The sequence below is a fragment of the Solea senegalensis genome, linkage group LG3 (assembly GCF_019176455.1).
Source record: "Solea senegalensis isolate Sse05_10M linkage group LG3, IFAPA_SoseM_1, whole genome shotgun sequence".
NCBI lineage: Eukaryota > Metazoa > Chordata > Actinopteri > Pleuronectiformes > Soleidae > Solea > Solea senegalensis.
The window spans coordinates 1,903,475-1,925,954 of NC_058023.1; the positions used below are offsets into that span (position 1 = coordinate 1,903,475).

The 22,480-nt window shown below is 41.6% G+C and overlaps 1 protein-coding gene across 2 annotated transcripts in view; it reads left to right on the forward strand.

Annotated features, from left to right (window-relative positions):
• Positions 1-20,294, forward strand: part of dachb (dachshund b) — a 54,749-nt gene extending 34,455 nt beyond the window's left edge. The window contains exons 3-12 of one of the 2 annotated variants that reach the window (XM_044021066.1): positions 5,100-5,210; positions 6,879-7,061; positions 8,178-8,347; positions 8,515-8,620; positions 9,357-9,431; positions 11,070-11,170; positions 11,264-11,411; positions 11,497-11,646; positions 12,609-12,674; positions 19,763-20,294. In XM_044021066.1, coding sequence (XP_043877001.1) covers positions 5,100-5,210; positions 6,879-7,061; positions 8,178-8,347; positions 8,515-8,620; positions 9,357-9,431; positions 11,070-11,170; positions 11,264-11,411; positions 11,497-11,646; positions 12,609-12,674; positions 19,763-19,791 — 1,139 coding nt within the window. In that variant the 3' untranslated portion in view covers positions 19,792-20,294. Of the gene's footprint in view, positions 1-5,099; positions 5,211-6,878; positions 7,062-8,177; positions 8,348-8,514; positions 8,621-9,356; positions 9,432-11,069; positions 11,171-11,263; positions 11,412-11,496; positions 11,647-12,608; positions 12,675-16,510; positions 17,023-19,762 lie in introns of those variants that run through there. The other variant, XM_044021065.1, reaches the window with a different exon arrangement.
• The last annotated feature ends 2,186 nt before the right edge of the window (positions 20,295-22,480 follow it).

The window sequence follows — 22,480 nt, forward strand, 5'->3', positions numbered from 1 at the left end:
TTGGTTTCCTTCATTTATTCCTTCCCTTCCCGCTTTTACCTCCCTTCCTCAACTCATCTCTTCTTTACACCGCTTCATCCTCAATTTCCTTCTTTTTCATTCCCAACTTCCTTCCCTCTCTCTCTCTCCTTCGTTCTTCTGCCTTCTTTACTTGACTTTATCTCGTTTCCTTCATCCCACCTTCCGTTACTTCCATCTCTCCTCAGCTTCACCTTTCCTTCCATCCTTCCCTACCATATCATTCCTTCTGATCGTCACTTCCTTCTCATTTTATTTCATTGTCTTCCTCCTTTCCATCCTCTCTTCTGTCCTTTAATCCTGTGTTGTCTCCTTTTCTCCACCTTTCCTCACATTTTCCCTTTTTCTTTCCTTGACACCTCCCCCCTTTCTTCCTTCTCTCCCCCCTCTATCATTGACAGTGTCTCTCTCTCTCTCTCTTTCTACGATAAATAAAACATGCTTGTGTTTAGTGACATATGGACACAGCTCACTGCGGCATACTAATCTCACACACACACACACACACACACACCTGACGTGTGTGTGTGTGTTTGTTGAACATTAGTGGAACCAAGAGAAAACATTTGCTCACTTATGATCGCCCATTAGCTCTCACACACACACACACACACACACACACACACACACACACACACACACACAGACTCACACACTTGGCAGTCCTCGGACGTCGCGCACACACGCAGAGTTGGTCGTCTTCGCGGCCTCGCGTCCATGGAGACGCCACGTTGCCGGGGGAGACGAGCTGTTGTTTACGACCTCGCGGGCGCCACGACGATGGGGGGGCGTCGGCCAATCACAGATGGACATTTATCACACACTCTGAAAAAAACGAAGAGAGAGAGGATGGGAGGATGAGGGAGGAGAAAATTATGGAAGTTTTTTTTCTCCTCAAAAAAAGCAGGACTATCCCTTTATCTTTCACCTCAATCCTCTTTCCTCTCTGACTTCCTGCTTCTCAAGAAGAAAGAAATGGATGGAAGGAGGGGAAAGGGAGGAAGTGAAGTTTTGAGGAAAGAGAAAAGTAATAAGACAAGGAGAGAGAGAGAGGAAGATGAAAGAAGATCAGGAATAAATGAGACGGAGAAGATGGATGAAGAGGAGAGGAAGAAAAGTAAAAACAGAGAGAGACGGAGGAGTAAACGACAACAAGACTGATATCAGTTTAATTACCTCGTCCTTTTTAACGAAGACGACGTGAGGATGAGTGTGTGTGTGTGAGAGAGAGAGTGTGTGAATGAAAGAGAGAGAGAGAGTGGATGAGAGTGTGTGTGTGTGTGATTCTCATTTGACTTGTTAATTCACTTCAAACAGCTCAATGGTTCACCTTGTCTTCACACACACACACACACACACAAACACTTAATATAAACATATCTTGTCCATGACACACACACACACACACACACACACACACATTACAGTTGAAGTGTTTTTAATCTTGGGTTGAAAAGAACTCCCATGTGAGGACTCTTATGTGCACCTGCAGGGGGAGGGAATATTTTTTTAAATTTTTCAGACAAAAGTGTTGACAAAAACAAAATTGGCGCCCTCCACTGGTCGACTTTGTTTCACTGAAGAAATGAAACCTTTTAAAGAAGTGTCATTTAAAGTGAACTGTTCCTTTAATTTACATGCATTTAAAATCAAAAACCTTCACGTTTGTTTATTTTTAAACATACGTAAAGTTTGATTGACAGCTGTGATACAGACGCAACAAACAAGTTGAAATAAGTTTGATTAAAAAAAAAAACTATAATTCACTGTAAACTATAATTAACTAACCACAGCTCATTATCATACAATTACAAACAGCATGAAAATAAATTAATTCACAAAAATATCTGTGGGGAGTCCTTTAGGTTTTTCTTTTTCTATTAAAAACTTTTATTTTGAAACTTTCTGACTGTAAACAAAAACTGTGAAAACCTTTTAACTACAAAGTTGTAAAAATGACACTTTTATTGCCGTGTTGACACATGTCAGTGTTAGGAGCGCCACCTTCTGGCCTCAATGGGGAATGTGACGCTGGATTATTCCAAGAAATGAGTGAGACTGAAGTCCAACCATTGAATTTAAACGGGGAACAAAACATGCACGCACACAACATAAGACTCGTTAATTGCGATTTTTTAAAAATAAACGTTCATGTTGATTCTGGCACCGTCGTCAACTCTGAAGACTCACAACAACTCTGTAGAAAAACGACGACTTCAAAAAGAGTCGACATGGTTAAGAGCTTCATTTTTAGTTTTCAGCTAACAGAGGGGGTGGGGCTTATAGCAACCAGCCACTGGGGGAGCTCGTCAACACGTTTTAGGGTAATAATCGCGACAAACAAATGTTTTGTGCACTCTTTACAGAAAGTTGTGATCATTTAAGATGTAACGTGAAACTGACGCAAAACGTGTCCAGTTTTTTTGTTAACTTTGTTTTGAGAAAATTTGGCAAAAAATGAGTCTTAACGCCACCTGTTTTTCTTTAAATTGCGATTTTTTTTTGCACATTCTGATTCTGATGCTGTCGCCGACTCTCGAGACTCAAAACAACTCTTTATAGCAACAATGACGTCAAAAAGAGATGACACAAAATGGCCGCCTGTTCAAAAATAAAAAAGCTCAAAGACGTGCGACTTAAGTGCCGGAGCGCCGAGCTGAAAATCTGTGAGACTCAGCAGATCAGAGTTAATTGACTGCACTTTGTCCCGAGTGCTCGCAGGAAGAGGGAGGAGGAGGAGGAAGAAAAAAAAAAAGCCAACAAAACAAACAAAAACAAAAAGGCAGAACAGAGCGTTTGTTTCTAAATTCAGAAACACAAAGAGCAATTTCTTTGGTTTTCATGTTTGTTTTATTCAAAGTGTCAGCGTCTCTGAGAGCTCGCTCGCAGCAAATGGACGTGAAGTCGATGAAATATTTACAGCCTCGGACAAATGTAGTGTTTTCACGCCAACTCAGGGAGAGGGAGGGGTGAGGGCGGGTGAGAGGGTGAGGACGCTTAAAGATCAGCCAACAACCTCAACCAACTCAAAGACACTGAAACTATCGCAGAAGCCGAACTCGTGTTTTACCTTGACAGTACTTTCACAGCGTGTATGTGTCACTTTAAGTGGGCGTGTCCTGGGCGGAATCCTGAAAGTGAGGCTTCACATTTTCACGTGAAGCCTCCGAAGGAGATAACGAAAAAAATCTCTACGACGTGATGCGAAAGTAATCCAGATCGTCTCCGCTAACTTTTAAAAAAACTTTTTTCGTACTGAACCACTTGAACATATCGTTATACGTGTTACTGTGTGCGCAGATGATCTGCGACTTTATATCGGACACAAACGCTGGCATCATCACCAGAAACGTTCAACGTCTATGTTTTTTTCTAAATATTTTTCTAGTTACATGTCCCATGAGCTAACATGGAGGGGGCGGGGCTTATGGCCTATATTGCAGCTAGCCACCGAGGGCAATCATCCTGATGTTTTTGGCTTAATTTTAGGCTAAATTCTACTTTAGCGTAATGTAAATGTCTTCATCCACTCGCAAACGTACGTGAGCTTGTACTGACGTTTCGTGACCAGACCACACGTCGTCTCCTCCCTCTGTCCCCCGTACTTCGGAGAAACATTAGGATGCAGGAGACGGACAAAAGCAGATGAGTAAACAAACGTATGGACAAACCACAGGAGACACACACACACACACAGGTTCTATATGATGTCTTTGAAACAGTCTGTCAATCAATCACATACTAATTCCCAAGGTTCTGTGGTCGCCATTAGCGACGGGGTCGATGCTCGGTAACCGTGGACACAGTGGACAGTCATTGATCTGACAGTGTGTGTGTGTGTGTGTGTGTGTCTCCTCTCTATTGATTGTCTTCTGGTTTCATTGAGGCGAAGCGGTCATTCTGACTCTGTGTCCGTGTGTGTGTGTGTGTGTGTGTGCATTTAGTCACATGATTGAATGTATACGTGTGTGTGTGTGTCTCAGTAGAATAATCAATATGAAGATCACAGTCGTGACCTCAAAGACTCCATTTTCTTCTCGTTCGTCCTCTTTAATCTCGACTTTGTTCCATTTCCTGAACTTTTTCTCTCCCCGCCGATGACTGGATTATTTATTGCCATTGTTGTTGTTTTTCATCCACGCAAACTCTGCATTAAAAATTGAATCCACAGAAAAATACAGAAAACGCTTTCATTATTCCATTTTCAGCATACACACACCCAGGGGCTCAATGTATTTGTCGCATTTCGTCAATTTGACATTAATAATGACAATAATTGTGACAAAAAGCCTTTTAAAGCAACTGTATTGTTGTGATAATTGTCAAATAAATGTACTAAAAACTATTGAAATCCACCAAAATGACTGTTTTTGATAGAATAAAAGTCATAATTATCTCTAAAATCAACTTGACATTTTCTTACATCATCTTAATCCATAACAATAATCCATACGTTGCTCAGATTAGATCAGATTACAGTCTCACAAGTGTTTTTTCTTTGTTATAATTATTATTCTACTCTCTTAGATTAATGTCAGACAACGTGACCTCACTTCCTTCCTCGTTGTTCCTCTACGTTGTTTTCCTTATACAATGTAGATAACAGTGTGTGTGTGTGTGTGTGTGTGTGTGTGTGTGTAATGGACATTCCGACAATGCTGTCATCCGTGACTGGAGACACACACACACATTTTTCTTTTTAACATGAAAGCGTGGTGTACATACACAATGACTGCAGCGCAAAGAAAATCCTCACATGTACATTAACAAAACACACACACACACACAGACACACACACACACACGTCTTTTGTGTGGACTCAGATCTGTTCACTGACCTGGAACTGACTTCTATACACAACAACCAGCAGAGTGAGAGAGATGACCGTGTGTGTGTGTGTGTGTGTGCGTGTGTGCGTGTGTGAAACACTTGAACAAAACACTCGTGCTGAAAAGGCGATAATTTGATGCCGTGTGTGTGTGTTACAGCTCACTGCAAAGCATCATGGGTAAACACAGGTAGCACCTGAGCGGCCTGTGACGATGATGATGACGTGTGTGTGTGTGTGTGTGTGTGACAGGCCTGACAGCAGCGGCCATGGCTGAACTCCAGAAGCTTCAGAAGATGAAGATGATGATGAGTCTGCAGAACGGCAACGAGTCTGACAACGACGATCTGCACTCTAACACAGGTGAGACGTGTTTAGCTTGTTGTCGTTAGGGATGTCTGGATCTAATGTTACTGACTATTGTTCTCTGTTTAAGTAATATCACTTGATCAAGCCTATTCTAACATTCAACACTAAAAAAAACGTATTTAAAGTATTTATGATTCGTGCTGATATCATATCGGATCGATATCGGCCAATACTCAAGGCTGCAATATCGGTATCGTATCGGAAGTGAAAAAGTTGTATCGGGACATCCCTAGTTGACGTCGGAGGATCAAGTGCTTGTTTGTCGCCATCTATGGGTCAAAGGTCACACTTTTTCCCCTCTTAAAAAAAAGAAAGAAAAAAGTGTGAAATGAATGAACGGCTGAAAAAAATCCAGTAAAGACAGAAAAAGTGACGTTAAAGCTGCAGTAGACGAGATTTATGTCGTTATTGTATAAATAAATCCATCACACACACACACACACACACCATCTCTGCTGTTTGTTTCTCTGAATTATTAAAAAGACAGAAAACAAAAAGCAAAGAAAGGAGAGAGAGAGAGGTAGAGCGAGCACTGCTTTCTCTGGTTTTTCTGACCTGAAAAAAAAAACAGACCGACAGTTTCTCCTCCTCATTCCAGAGAGAGAGAGAGAGAGAGAGACATAAACACAGAGAAAAGGAAATATCGTTATTTTAAATAGTAAATAAATACAAAACTAGTTTTGTACTTTTGTTCAAATGAAAAAAATTGTTTTCATTAAACTTTAAAACTTACCCAAATAAAATGTTATTGATAAAAAACAAAACAATTTTTTTACAAGAGGAAGGAGAGGAGGAAGTGAAGGACAGAATGAGTGACTGAGGGAGAGAAAGCGGAGGGGGGGGGAAGAAGGTAAGGAAGAAAAGAAAAAGGATGGAAAAGTAAGGAGAACAAAACAGTGAATGAAAGTAAAGAGGGAAGGAAGGAGAGGAAAAGGAAGGGTGGAGGGGAAAGAAGGAGGAAGAGGAAAAAGTGAAAGGGGGAAGGAAAGAGAGGGGGGGTAGAAGGAAGGAGAAATAGAAGGGAGGAAAGGGGAGGAGGTGGCAAAGACAGGAGGAGAAGGAAGGAGTGAAATGAAGGAAAGGAGGAAGAGGCCAAGGGAAAAAAAAGGGTGAGAACATCTGCCCATCTGTTTATACTTCTATCTCTTCCCTGGTGTAAAAGAGAGAGAGGACGACCAGCTGTCTCTCACACACACACACACACACACACACACACACACACACACAGTTCAGTAGGCAATAATAGAAAGAGACGTTTGCTAATTCAAACTAATGGAGGGAGATGAAGATGGATGAGCGAGGGAGGAGAGAGAGAGAGAGAGAGCAGAGGAATGAAGGAGTGAAAACACAAACATCAAAGACATGAAAGTGAACTAAAAATCAATATTACAACAAAAACAATAACAATTGTTCAGTCATCAATAAATATAATGAAGTGTTTTGTCCACTTTGTTATTTTTATATAATAATAATAATAATAATTGTTATGAAGTTTTGTGTTTTACTGAGATTGAAAAGTCATGTGACCTTCACTGTGATGTCATCACATGTTTACCCATCATGCAACTAAGCAGAATGGAGGGTATGTAAAGGGTTCATTTAGTTTTGTTTTGATTTGGTTTGTCTGTGACGATTCTGACTCTTCTGTTACCACGTGTGCAGGAGGAAGCGAGTGTTCCTGGGACAAGGAGCGTCTGACCAGTCCTCCTGCTGGAGCACACGCTGGAGGAGGAGGAGGAGGAGGTGCTGGAGGAGGAGGAGCAGCAGGTGGAGGGAGTGGGAGGGCACCGGTCATGGGAGCGGTCAATCAACAACAGCTCCAACAGCAGCAGCTACTGGCTAACAGTGAGCGCACACACACACACACACACACACACACACACACGTGTGTTTTTAAAGTGGGTGGCAATATTTGTTAATGTACACCATTTAATCTGTTCCTGTGTCCTGTAATAACACTCTGCCTGGATTAATCAACACACACTCTAGTAAATGAGCCAATTCATCACACACACACACACACACACACACACACACACACACACACACACACACACACACACACACACACACACACACACACAGAGCAAACACACTAACACACCCGTCATCGCTCATTTTGTTATTGCTGAAGATTCACACACACACACACACTGGGCAGCGGGAGGTGACAAACACTCACATTGATTATTCTATCACTTCAGTTGTCACGACAACAGCAATCAGCGTTATTGTTTCATTGGAATGAAAGCAGCCGCTGTGTGTGTGTGTGTGTGTGTGTGTGTGTGTGTCAGTGATGGAGACTCAACTGTGAAAACGACGAGGTTCTGTCAGGGTCAGCTGGGAGTGAGGTCAGAGGTCAAGGTCGTGCTCTTTAGGGAGGTGAAGGTCCTCTGAGTGTTGCTAGTGTGTTAGGAAAAACGGAAAACAATTAAAAACATGACAGAGAATGAAAAGGGGAGGAGGAAAAATGACCTTTGACCTCTGTATTTCCTCCTCCTCGTCGTCTGCTGTCACTTTTTTATTAGAGAAACATTTGACACTGAGGAGACACATCTGTGTGTGTGTGTGTGTGTGTGTGTTTTCTGTCATAAACACTGACCTCATCATGACCAGTAAAGTCCTCATGGAGACCAAAACCTGGTCCTAATGGGGCAGAACCTTAAGTTTCCTCTCAGTGAAGGTCACATGACACAATAATATTGAGTCATTCATTAATTTAATACAACTTGATTTTAACTGGTTATCAAGTCAACAAATGTCAAAGAAATTATAATTAATAATTTTTTCCCCTTTTCTTCAAACATTTATTGATGTTTTTGATTTAATTTGTTAAAGATTTGGAGTGAATCAACCCATGTGTGGACATGTTACGTAAATATCAGCTGCACTTTAAGAAAAAACTAAATAAATGAATAAACGCGTATTTACCGTTGTTGTCGCTGTCGTTCTCCTCCTCAGGGCTGGACCTGCCCTTCATGATGATGCCCCACCCACTGCTGCCCATGGGCCTGCCTCCTGCCTCGGTCGCCATGGCGATGTCGCAGATGAACCACCTCAACACCATCGCCAACATGGCCGCCGCGGCCCAGCAGATACACACTCATGTTCACCGCGCCCCCGTCATCAAGGTGACAAAAACCAACGATTAAAAACCCCAGGGGGCCTCAGTGGGTTCCCTGAGGAACACCGTAACAAAGAATAACATCATTTTTTATTCATCTTTCCTGCTTATTACACATTTACACAAGTTAATAATTGTTGCTCATCATTTCACCGGTTGTCATCTTTTCTCCAGGAGAGAGTGTGCGACAGTCCTTCACTGTCTCCATCTGTGGACGAGAACAACACACCTCTGCAGTCGCAGCCGAGTAGCTCCGCCTCCAGCTCGCCTGAAAGACTGGGTACGCACGCACGCACACACACACACACAACATGTAAACAACCAATTCACCAATTAGCAGCTATGACGTGTAAATACAAGCAAAGTTTTACTTCAGAGGACACAGTTTAACGTGGCTGTGAGCGCCCCCTGCAGCTGAAAACAGAGGAAAATACGGGTTTCGGTCACATGCGTAATAAACTCGGCTAAGAAAGTCTTAGTCAGTATACGATGTCTTAAGAACATGTTTCACATCTTTATCTCACTGTGAGACAGACTTTCCCAACAGGAAACTGAAGTTTGTAAAGCACTCACTCTCCCACACCAAACCCCATAGAGAAAATCAGTGATTTCAACATCACAGCACACAGGAGTTGTTGATCCACTGCTGCTGCCATCATTAATTTTAAATGTCTTATTTAGTAAAATTCGGCATTTGAAATTCTTTGTTCAGATTTACCTCAGTGACATAAAGTGACCACACGAGGCAGCAGCAGACCAGCAGCTCCTGTGTCCCCGCGAGCTAAAATCACTGATTTTCTCTATGAGGTTTGGTGTGGGAGAGCGAGCGGGTTTTTACAAACTTCAGTTTCCTGTTGGAAAAAGTCTCACAGTGAGACAAAGACGTAGATTGTATCCGCCGTGTCTCTCGTACATATGAACTATCCCTTTAAAAGATAATTGAAATAGCTTTTATAACTAATACACACACACACACACACACACACACAAACCTGCTGTGCTGTTTCTTTCCACAGGCCTGGTGTCAGCTGATGCAGATGTTCCGCTGACCAACACGACTGCAGCCAACAAGAAAATAACAAAGGACAAAGGTTGGACCACACACACACACACACACTTGTATAAGTGAGTGTATCGTCCATTATCCACCTTAATCTAAACTCTTACCCATTTTCTTTTGACGTCTGATAAATTGTCCTCACTTAGGAGGGTTTTCCCTTTACTGTAGTCACACATGCACATGCACACGCACACACACACACACACACACACACACACAGAGTGAAACAGAAGCGTCAGGATGTTCTGCTGCTCCTATTGATCACCTGTCTCTGAGCCATCAATCAGGAGGATTAGGGAAGGAGGGGAGAGAGATAGATGGAAGGAGGGAGGGAGGGATGCTAAGTGAAGGAGGCATGGCTAAAAGGGGTCATGGGGTCACGCACTAAAAGCACACGGGGCCTCTTCTCCCCCCCACCTCTCTCTCTTTATTTTCCGTTCTTACGACACATTGTTTTCATCTCGCTCGTCGTCGTTTCCTCTCCGTTTGAATTTCTTGGTTCTAGTTTCACACTAGTTTCAAACATCGTGAGACAAGTGAGGAACATGATGGACGACAGGAGAAATGAAGTGTTTAAAAAATGAACTTTAAAACACGTATTTAAAGTAGTGACGGAGGGAAGAGGAAGAAGAAGAAGTGATTAAGTGGAGAAACGAGTGATGAAGAGAGATAAGGGAGAGGAAATGTAGAGTGGAGGGATGAATGGATGAAGTGGAAGTGTGTGTGTGTGTGAGCGTCTTAATCAGCGTTAATTTCACAGAAGAGTTAACTCAGTTGTCAGTGTGTTGAGTTTTAAGAGCTGAGCAGACACTGTGACGCTCTCACACACACACACACACACACAAATCAACCATGTCTCTAATCCCTGCCAATTAGCAACACACACGCTCGTCTGAATACCAACCACCTCTGCGCGCACAAACACACACACACACACCACAGTAAATACCAACATTTCCAGCGTCGCTTGTGAAAACTTCATTTTTTGTTTATTTGACGCCGACAGTTTTAAATTCAGTTACGTTTAGCAATGAAAACATGACAAAAAAAAACAAGAGCTTAGCTTAGCATAAAACCTGAAACCTAAGACAATTTAAACTGCAAGTTTTAAATGAACATACTGAGCTTCTTTTAGCCTTAATGCTAATGCTCAATCCCTTTAACGCTAAATGATATCTACATGATTGTTAGCATAAATACTGACAGCAGCAAACCTAGCAAATGAAAACTTAAATCACTTTAAGAATGAATTTTTTTAACAAACTAGCTAGCTCACTATTGTCCCCGCTTCCAGTCTATATGCTAAGCTAAACTTTGGCTTCCACTTTTTTATGTTAGGCTATATAATACAACAATGTCACATACGTAACCCATTTTCTTTTATGCTAACAAAGACTTCATGGATGACTCAGTGACTCCAGTCTTTATGCTAAGCTAAACTGACCTTTCATTTATTAATTGTGTAATTAATTAACATCTATAACGTGTAAATGTGCGTGGCTAGCTACTGTCAATGTTTGCGTTTGTTATTAAAAATACTTGATGTTACACAGTTAAAAATAACAGTCGCCCTCGTGTTGTTTTTCTGTTGCTGCAGCAAAAACTAAATGAACTGAACACATTTTAAAATCAAAACACTGAATAAAATCTCTTGTTTTTTGCGCCACAGATGAGTTGTCGCTGGGACAAACTCTGCCTCCCGGTTTTCCCGCTCCGTTTCTGTTTGCCGACGGTTTGTCGTCCGTGGAGACGCTGCTCACGAACATACAGGTAACTTCCTGTTTGTACCACTCGTCTGTGAAGGTGACGACAAACATGAATGCATCATAAATAATGACGTGCGTTTGTGGTGGTGGTGGTCAGGGCCTGCTGAAGGTGGCGGTGGAAAACGCCCGAGCGCAGGACAAACAGATCCAGGCGGAGAAGAGGGAGCTGAAGATGGAGCTGTACAGAGAGCGGGAGATGAGGGAGAGTCTGGAGCGACAGCTCACGTCTGAACTGCAGAGCAGAGGTTTGTGCGTCCGCTCTGCGGTGGTTTAACTGTAGCATGTCAGCGTCACGCCGGCGTCTAAAACAGGGAAAAAATCTTCCTGCAGCCTCCATCCAGAAGAGACTGAAGAAGGAGAAGAAGGCGAAGAGGAAGCTGCAGGAGGCGCTAGAGTTCGAGTCAAAGCGGAGGGAGAGAGTGGAGGACGCTCTGAAACACTCGTCCTCGTCGTCTCCTGAGCCGCTGCACAACAACAACGGTAAACAGATGTTGAACCAAGAGGAGGCGCTCTCTCACTCTGTAGCCTGACCTGTGACTGGTCAAAGGGTCTGAGTCTAGAGGAGGAGCTTGTTCTCTCTGAGATTCACTTGATTTACATTATGGAAACTGACGTTTGTAAAGCACTCACTCTCCCACACCAAACCCCATAGAGAAAATCAGTGATTTTAACGTCACAGCACACAGGAGCTGTTGATCCACTGCTGCCTCCATCATTAACTTTAAATGTCTTATTTTTTAAAATTCGGCATTTGAAAATCTACATTCAGATTTGCCTCAGTGACACAAAGTGACCACACGAGGCAGCAGCAGACCAGCAGCTCCTGTGTCCCCCGTGAGCTAAAATCACTGATTTTCTCTATGGGGTTTGGTGTGGGAGAGTGAGCGGGTTTTACAAACTTCCGTTTCCTGTTGGGAAAAGTCTGTCTAACAGTGAGATAAAGACGTGAAACGTGTTCTTAATATATCACAGTGGATTTTATTACCCGAGTCTATTGTTAAGTGGCTAAAAAACCTGTTTTCCTTCAGTCTCTGCTGCAGGCATCAATCACAGTTACAGCTGCTATTTCCGTATTTCAGTCTGATCTTAACAACAGTGCAGTTCATTTGTTCAGGTTCTTCTACATTAAAAAAAAATGGGGGAAAAATCTGTTTAATAATAATAATAATAATAATAATATTAATAATAAACAGTATGAAATTGTGTTTTTAAGTTGTGCAGTTTTTCCGTAACGTGAGAAAACACGTCCAACTTTTATGGAGCAGCTTTAAAAAAAAGGAAAATCCTGTGATGATAAAAAGCAAGAAGATCAACAAAGTGATTCCGTGGACAAATGTTTTTGTTTGTGGTCGTGGATTCTGGGTTTACGACGAGCGAGGCGGCGTCTGGTTTTTACTGCGCGACCTGCTGAGACTCTGTCCTGTTTGTGTGCTTCACACCAGACGCTGCTGCAGCCGAGGACAAACCTGAGGTTAATGGAAACCAGCAAGACAACGGCAGCGTACAAGGTACACACACACACACTATATATATATGTATGTGTATATAAAAAACATAAAACACAGTGTGTGTGTGTGTTGGATCAGGTTGGATTAGTGCAGACATGAAGCAGACACAGTTTCCTCCCTTTGATGTGAACCTTGAAAAACACGTGTGTGTGTGTGTCTTTCTACACCGTTTCAAACGTTTCCAGGTAACTCTGTTTGAACTCATGAGTGACCTCTAGTGGACACATCGCATTAGTGTCACATCTGTATAATATACAATCAAAATCAGTCACGATGAAATTGACTGTGATTTTGTCTACTTCACATAGAAAGGCCACAAGGGGGAGCTGCATGTTCACAGTTATTCTTGTCGGCCGTCTGGTCAAAGCTCCGCCCCCTAAATGCTGAAGAAATCAGTTTCATTCGCTTTCAGAATATGTTATGTACAGGGAAAAACAGCGTTTAGCCACTTCTTTAGCCACGTCTTTTCTCTATGGGGTTTGGTGTGGGAGAGTGAGTGGCTTACAAACTAGACTTTTGCTCCTCCCTCTGAGTTTTGACCAATCACAGAGCAGCTCAGAGTGAGCCTTCTATTGATTGTTCTGTTAAAGATGTCTTAAGAACATCGTCACATCTTTATCTCACTGTCAGACAAGAAACTGAAGTTTGTAAAGCACTCACTCTCCCACACCAAACCCTATAGGGAAAATCAGTGATAAAAAGTGACCACACGAGGCAGCAGTAGACCAGCAGCTCCTGTGTCCCCGCAAGCTAAAATAACAGATTCTTTCTATGGGGTTTGGTGTGGGAGAGTGAGTGGTTTTACAGACTTCTGTCCAACAACAGAGATAAAGTCAAGTTTTATCAGCAGCAGGGGGCGCTCATAGTTTTAAGACTGGGGGTCCTGATGAACGTGAAGACATTCTGAATTATTTTATTTGCCGATTCATTTTAATCATTCCAGGGACTTTTTGAAGGTGACGATTTGTTCTTTTTTAAATAGTTGGAGCTAAAAAGATAAAGTTGGAGGAGAACGAGTGTGTGTGTGTGTGTGTGTGTTAGTATGCATGTGTCGTCCTCTTTCCACCAGCTGTGCTCAGTCCTGCCTGACATTGAAAACCTTCACTCGAAACTCAGTGTGTGTTTAAATGAATATCTCACACACACACACTGTGTACCTGTGTGTGTGTGTGTGTGTTTGATCCACACACTAGTGAGACAGTGAACTCTAATTAGCTCGCTCTCCTCTTTAGACCCTTTTAGATCCTCACTGTCTTCTGCACGCACACACACACACACACCTGATTTCATTAATGTTGATTGGCCCAGTAGGACCCTCTGCTGCCTCACACACACACACACACACATACACACACACACACACACACACACACACACACACACATCTCTCCTGCTATAAAGCATTTTGCACCCTCTGTGGTTCTACACACACACACACACACACTCTCTCTCTCTCACCTTCCTCGCTCTTAATTAATGAGTGAAAACTGAAAAACTGCTGAACACGAAGAAAAGACGTCGCATTACGATCGGAGCGAGGGAGCGAGAGTTAAAGAGTGCGATCGTTTCTCTGGCTTTGTTCGCAAAAAAACCTGCCCCCGACTAATTAGATGTGAAAGAAGGAGAGAGAGAGAAAAGAAAGGAGTGGAGAAGAGGTGTGAGGAGGAAGGAGAGCGAAACAATTGTAGTCAAAGGAGAATGAAAATATTGAGTTTGAGAAAAGAGAGAAAAAGAGGGATGAAATATAGGAGGAGAGGGAGGGAAAAGAGGACAGAGGGAGGGAGGAGGAGGCGAGTGTGCTGAGGAAGGAGTTGAAAAATGTGACCTTGTTCCAAGACCTGGTGACATTTTCACTAAACAGCTGATCAAGTTTTAACAAGAGAGGTCAAGTTCATTTATAACGGAGAGAGAGAGAGAGAGAACAGAGAGAGAGACCACACACACACACACACACACAGGGATATCGGAGGGAAAACAGGTCAAAATTGTGATTAAAAGAGAAGAAAAACGTAAGCAAAAGGACAAACTATATATAGTTTACATAAATCACCTTACTAATGATGATTGTCACTATTGTCATTATCAATTGTTGTCTGTTATTTTCTACAGAAAATTGATCTCAAATGTCGTCAAATTTAAAATCTCAGATTTCTTTGTTTTATGTAGCAAAGAAAAAGCAAACTTTGATTTATTTTCCTTTTGAAAAGATAAAAAATAGAAAAAAAGCTCCCAGATATAATAAAATGTTTTAATGGAAGTGATATTAAAAAACAATAATTGCAGTTTCAATGTTTTTTTTTCAATGGGGCATTTTTGTACTTAAGGGTCCGAGTGTGACACTGTTTGCACAGTGTGTTTTAGTCCGACTATAGACGTTTGTGGACAAACATTCATGCATGAATATGTGTGAACACATGAACACAGACAAAAGAATGAAAAGTGAAGTAAAATGGTTTAAAACTGAAAGAAATGAAGACATGAATTCACACGTGGAGGAACAGGAAACTTAATGTTGACATGTTTAAGAAAATAAAACTGAAAGTGTGTTTTATCGCAGATGCTGCACGATAGTTAAACAATAAAAACAAAATGGACTAAACTAGAAAAAACGTGAATATTTATTTATTTATTTGGGGGCGGAGCTGAAGCTACAGGACAAGGTTTATTTTATTTTTTTTTTAAATTCGGGGCTGAAGCTTTTGCCAAAAAAGAAGGACGAGGAGGTAAAAATAATTCGAGAGGAACAGACAGAGGACGAGGAGGATGAAAGAAGAGGAAAGGGGGTGCGATAAAAATAGAAGAGAGGGATGAAGATGAAAGTTTTGACTTCAACGCGGCGTTAAAACCTTAAACCTGTTACATGTGATTGAAAAACAAACAAAACAAAAAGAATAAATAGAGGACGAGATGAGAGGGTGAGATGATGGGGAGGAGGAGGAGGGTAAATAAAAAAAGAGGAAGAGAGGGAGGAAGAGCAGGTTTATGGTTGCTGTTATGCAGAAATGTAAACACTTTGCAACGTCCGCAGAAAACAATGACACCACAGGGAGGGGAAGAGGTGAGTGTGTGTGTGTGTGTGTGTGTGTGTGTGGGTGCAGCTACAGCACCACAGGGAGCAGGAAGGAGAACGACGGAGGTGAAGAGAGAGAGAGAGAGAGTCGACCCCTGACAAAAGTAGAGATTTGAGATTCCAATCATAAAACGACGTAAAGGGAAAAACAACGCAGAGTTAATTAACACGCAGAAACGTCGACATGAAAGGGATACTTCAGGGTTGTTTTTGTTTTTTTTTTAATACATAGTCAGCACCAACTTTGATGTGAGCGCCCCCTACAACAGCCGGCGACATCTTAAGAACACGTTCACGTCTTTATCTCACTGTTAGACAGGAAACTGAAGTTTGTAAAGCACTCACTCTCCCACACCAAACCCCATAGAGAAAATCAGTGATTTTAACATCACAGCACACTTTCATTCAGATTAAATCAGTGACACAAAGTGTCCACACGAGGCAGCACGCTGGCTAGGCTAAAATCACTTTTTTTCCTCAATTGGTGTGGTGTGCTGAATATTGATTTGAGCTACTTAACAAAAGAACAACCTAAAAAAATAACAGTTTAAGTCTACAATATCACGTCTTTCTCTGTCCTTGGACAGAAACTGACGTTTGCAAACCACTCAATCTCCCACACAGAAGTTTGGAATTTGCTGCTTTTTCTGGTTTCATGTTAAAAAAAAAGTAACAATGTCACATGGTCAACAACAACAATTAATTGAGACAAAATGGCGAATTGTAACGTCACCATTTTGTTTGCATTTTGTTTGCTACGATGCAGATTCGCGGCCGTTCCTGAAAACTCCCATGATGTTTTAGAGGACGATGCTGCGACCCCAGAAGCCCCGCCCACTTCCTCTCCCTCCTGTGCACAGAAGAACTCCACCAGCCCGTTTCCACGGCAACGACCTCCTCTCCCTGCGGCGGGATTCTACCTTTGCTACAATGCGACGTTTTTGACGTGAAAACAATGACTACTAAGAGACACGCCCCTTTTCTGGACTCATTTTGGGGGCCGTCTCTCTTTCTCTTTCTCTTTTTCTTCTATTTCTCATTGTTGTTGTTTTTTTTAAAGACAGACTTCGCATATTCGGTCTTTTCTCTTCATTACCTCGTTTGTTCTGAAAACTGAAAAATCATTCCCGAATTACTACGAGGAAAAAAACGGACGGGAGCTACAAATTGAACATCAACGCGAATCAAAGTCAGACATTTTAAAAACATCTGAGATGAACTTTGTTGGACGAGCGAGACTCTTAAAAAGTTCTGATAACGTCACCCAAGACCCAGAAAGAAAGAAAAAAAGAGGACTGTTTCCGAATGGTGCTAACGAGATAGAAGTTTTCACGGATGGACAAAGTTTCACTCACCTTTTTGGATTTGGACGAAACTTCGGCTTCTGTGCGACTGTCACCTCCTCCCGATTGGACAATAATCAGCTGATCAGGACGAAAGACGTGTTGGGGGGGAAAAAAATCTGGAAGGAAAAAAACAAAAAAAATGAAAACTTGAGACGTGATTTCTCACGTTTGATTCATTTTTTTGTTTGTTTTACATACAGAAACGTAAAAAGAATGCATGTCGTCATCCTCATCACTCCATCTCTTCCTTTATCTTCTCTCCCTCTCTCTCTTTTTAAAGGCACATTACTCTGAAAAATGTTGGATGCAGTTTTTCGATGTACCAATTATTTTCTATCACCCCCTAACTTCTAATGTCAAATCCGTTTCTCAAATGATGCAAAAGTTTAAAAAAAAAAAAGAAGAAAAGAAGAAAAACCCACTTTTTTATTACGATGGAGTGATTTTTAGAAATGATATTACTTCCCCCGAAAAATGTGTTTCATTCTCTTCCGAATTTTTACCCCAGTTCTTCCTCCGTTTCTGGTGTTTGTCAAAGCGAGGCTCAGGAGTGCTTAAGCTAAAACAGTGTCGCCCCCTGGTGGACGTTTGGGGGGGGATATTGCAGTTGGACTTTGGAGAGGGGTTCAAAAATAATCAATAATAATAATAGTATTTGCATTTGTAAACAACGTGGCACTTTTCAGTTTTGAATTTTGTAAAAAACAAAATTGTACTCACGATCATTTTGATCAACTTTGCAAATTATTCAGCGGATTTTTGGACCCAATATTTAAAGTCTGATGGCGAAAACAATAAAAACGTAATAAAAAATAAATAAAATCAGACCTAGCCCTGTACGTTTAGTAGAATTTAAGGGCTTCAAAATTTAGAAATTTGGGAAGTCCCAATAAAAGTACTTTATAATGTTGACTTCATGTGTGCCGCCATTGCCGACATCGTAGCAGGAATTACTAATGTTGCTAAACCCCGTTTTTGGGTCAAAAATATTGATTCATGAATGGTGCAATTTTTGTGAAAAGCAAATATATTTGGCTAGCGCTTTAATCCGAGGTTTAGAAGAATTTAAGATTTCCAAGATTTGGGAAATCCAGAAAAAAGTACCTCACAAAGTCGACTTGAAGAACAGTGTTTGACTTGACGCTAGCGCCACACACATATACATGCTAGTGCGTCGTTACAGTAAACAAACAAACAAAGGTGAATAAATCAAGCGCTCCTCGGCTTCGTACGAACACCTGTAAACGTTTTATTCCTTCAGACGAGTGCAGACTGTTGTGTTGAAGTTTTGTTTTTATTCCACTGCGTGTTTTTGTTTGTTTATTTGTTGATTAATATTTGAACATGTGTACGGGATGGAGGGAGGGCGGGCCAGGGTAAGTGGGTGGGGGTATTTGGGGGGGGTTGGCGGTTTTGAAGGGATATTCCGTGTAGATAGGAACATTTTGTTGTTTTCGTTTGTTTTCATGATGATCTTAAGTCTGTCACTGTTCTCTGGGTTTGAGCTGCAAATATACAGTATTATAATGACTGAGTGTGCTGATGTCTACACACACACACACACACACGATGCTAACATGCTATACCTGTATCCTGTTTACTATGTTTACAAAGTTTAATGTATGAGCATGCCAACATATGCTAATGCAACGAAAACAGCCATGATGAACAGTAAAGTCCACACTAAAACATCCTGTCGGTTTCAAAATAAAAATAATTCGTTTAGGTTATTCCAGCCTAAAACACCCAAAAGTTCCAGTTTTCAAAGTTAAAGTCACACTAAAACACAACCTTACATTATTCAAAATAAATGTCTCACTTTCGGTCAGTCCACACTGAAAGACAACCCCACAGTTTTCTAAATGTCTCAGTTTCAGTCTGTCCCACACCAAAACACAACCCTGCATTTTTCAAAATAAAACCCTCAGTTTCTGTTTGTCCCTGTTAAAAACACATCCACTCAATTTTCAAAATAAAAGCCTTAGTTTGTGTTTGTCCACACTACAGCACAACCCCACAGATTTCAATATAAAAGTCTCAGTTTCTGTTCATGCTAAAACACAATCCTGCAATTTTCACAGTAAAAGCCTCAGTTTCCGTTTGTCCACACTAAAGCACAGCCCCGTCATTTTCAAAATAAAAGCCCCAGTTTGTGTAATGTTATGTCCATGCTAAAACACAATCCTGCAGTTTTCAAAATAAAAAGGCAGTTTGTTCACACCAAATCAAAACTAATGTCATAATGACACACACACACACACACACACACACACACACACACACACACACACACACACACACACACACACACACACACACACACACAGAGGCTGCGGATGTTTTTCATGGTCACACAGAAGCTTCAGAATAAACACACACACACACACACACGCCGGCCATGTTCCATTTAGTCTGTACAGTATATTTACTCTGCATTACCAGGTTAATGAGGTGAGGCCTCTCTCTCTCTCTCTAATGGATTGCTACCTCTCTCGCCCCATGCTTTCGTCTTCTCTCTCTTCTTTCCTCCTTTGTTTTCCTTCCCTCTCTCCCCCGTTATCACTCTTTTTGATCTTTACTCTCCATTTTTTCCTGTCCCCTTTCATCCCATCCATCCATCTCTCTCTCTCCCTCTCTCCCTCCCTCCTCATCTCTCTCCGTTTACCAAATAGCTGATGTCACTTTTTCCATTTCCTCTTAATGGAGGAAGAAACACAGAGCGATGGACGGCGAGGAGGAAGAGGAGGAGGAGATGAAGAAGGATGGATGGAAAGCGAAGGAGGCAACGAGGAAGGATGAAAAGGTGACGGCGCAGGAAAGAGAGATTGAAGGATGTGAGAGGAGACGTGGAGGAAAATGAAGAGAGAGGGAGAGAGAGATGATGGACAGGCGGAGCAAAAGAGGTGTAACATGATGAAATGATGAGCGTTAAAGGAAGAAAGATGGAGAGAGAGCAGAGGATGATGGGTAATGAAAAGACAAGTGTGGAGAGAGTGTGGAGAGTGCATTCGTCGCGAAAAGGTTCATCGCTGAATTTTAAAAACGGGAAATTCATGCAGATAAAACTTAAGTCGTCCTTAGAAAGTTTGTTTATAATACTTTATTCTTACCCATAATCCATTGCAGTTATCAGATTTATCTGGGCGGAGGAACAAATATCAATGTAGTGAAATATCACAATATTTTTCATCACTTCTGAAAATCTCATTTTTTAATTGACGTTACAAATAAACATTAAGAAAAAACATGTACGTTTCAGTCCACTAGATGGTGCTCATATCATAACGTGACTTAAATATCGCGATAAAGTGTCTGGCGACTCCCAAACCAAACACTGATGAACTAAAACATTGCGATATTTCATGTTGCGACAATTTATGATTCTTGAAAGTATGTTTTTGATCTGGAAATATTTATTATAAACAAGTGTGAATGAGACCATGAATGAGCGTGTAAATGACTGAGTGAGACCATGAATGAGTGTGTGAACGACTGGGTGAGTGAGACCATGAATGAGCATGTGAATGACTGAGTGAGTGAGACCATGAATGAGCGTGTGAAAAACTGAGTGAGTGAGACCATGAATGAGCATGTGAATGACTGAGTATGAATGAGACCATGAATGAGCGTGAAAGACTGAGTGAGTGAGACCATGAATGAGCGTGTGAACGACTGAGTGTGAATGAGACCATGAATGAGTGTGTGAATGACTGAGTGAGTATAAATGAGTGTGAACGACTGAGTGAGTATAAATGAGTGTGAATGAGACCATGAATGAGTGTGAATGACTGAGTGAGACCATGAATGCACATGTGAAAGACTGAGTGAGTGAATGACTGAGTGAGTATGAATGAGACCATGAATGCACATGTGAAAGACTGAGTGAGTATAAATGAGTGTGAATATGTGTATCAACGACTGTGTCAGTGAGTATGAACGAGTGACTGAATGACTCCATGACTGACAAGAAGAAAAACATTTTAAGAACAAATGAAGGACGAGAGAGAAAGTGAAGAGAGAACAGTGATGGAGGGATGAAAGAAAAAGAGATCAGAGACATTCCCAGACAGAACAGGCTGTTAACGAACACACACACACACACACACACACACACACACCTCCATCATTAGTCTTCATTAGAGTCTTTATGAGGAAAATTAGTGAGAGTTTCCTTCTAAACTGAGCCCCAGGGTCCAACCTGAGTGTGTGTGTGTGTGTGTACACGTGTGTGTGTACACGTGTGTGTGTGTGTGTGTACACGTGTGTGTGTTGAAGAGGAAAGTGTTCGTAGACGAAGAACAAGAGAAAATGACACTCGACAAAATAAGATTTTAAATTAAACCAGTGAGTATATTAGTGAATAAGAGTGCAGCAGTAGATGAAAAGTTAAGAGTCTAAAATTAAGTGGTAGAGTTGGACATTTGAATGTGTGTGTGTGTGTGTGCGTGTGTGTGTGTGTCCGCCCACTGAACTGGTAAAACAATAAACACCAACTCCCTCTCTTTCATCTCTCTCTCACACACACACGCACACACACTAAACACTTGTCATTGGTCGGCATCAGTCGTTTATTCTTGCCAGAGCGAGGGATTTGTTTTTGTTCTTCCTGTCATTCGCTCATTTGACTTGATGGATGGAGGGTGGTGACGCAAAACACCTGCCACACACACACACACACACACACAAACACATGCGCACACAGAGTTCTCATATTTGTAAAAACACTTCCTTTAAAAAAAATTTAAATGACAACATTAAGGAACTGACTCTCACTTTCTCTCTCTTACACACACACACTCTCTCACTCTCTCTCACACACACACTCTTGCTCTCGCTCTCTTTCTCACACACACACACAGCCCTGATCCTAAACTTTCTCGTGGAAAATAAAAAGTCTGATCTGCTAATTTTAGATGTTTGTCATTTTGTCTCTGCCAGTGAGGACCATACTACACACACACACACGCACACACACGACTTCCTGTGACCCGCAGCATAAACAACAGTTTATCTCCATCGAGGACAAACGAGCAGCAGCAGCAGCAGAGACGAGGGGACGTGACCCCGAGGTTGTCGGTTCAAATCCCACACACAGACGGAAAAAATGTGAGGACCGTCTCCATGACGACAGACCGGGGAGCCACTGAGCGAGGAAACATCTGACAAAGACAAAAAAAAAAAACCCAACTACATCTACAAAGACAAATAAAGGCCGAGTCTCGTCTACGACGATAAACGCGAGACAAACGAACAATCCAGTGACTCAAACTTCGCAAGTAACGCAGCGCGCACATGAGCTTTTGTACGAGTATATCGCAACATGGTGATAACATCGTAACATGACACGAGAGAGAGAGAGAGAGAGAGAATGATGTAAACATGGTCAACAG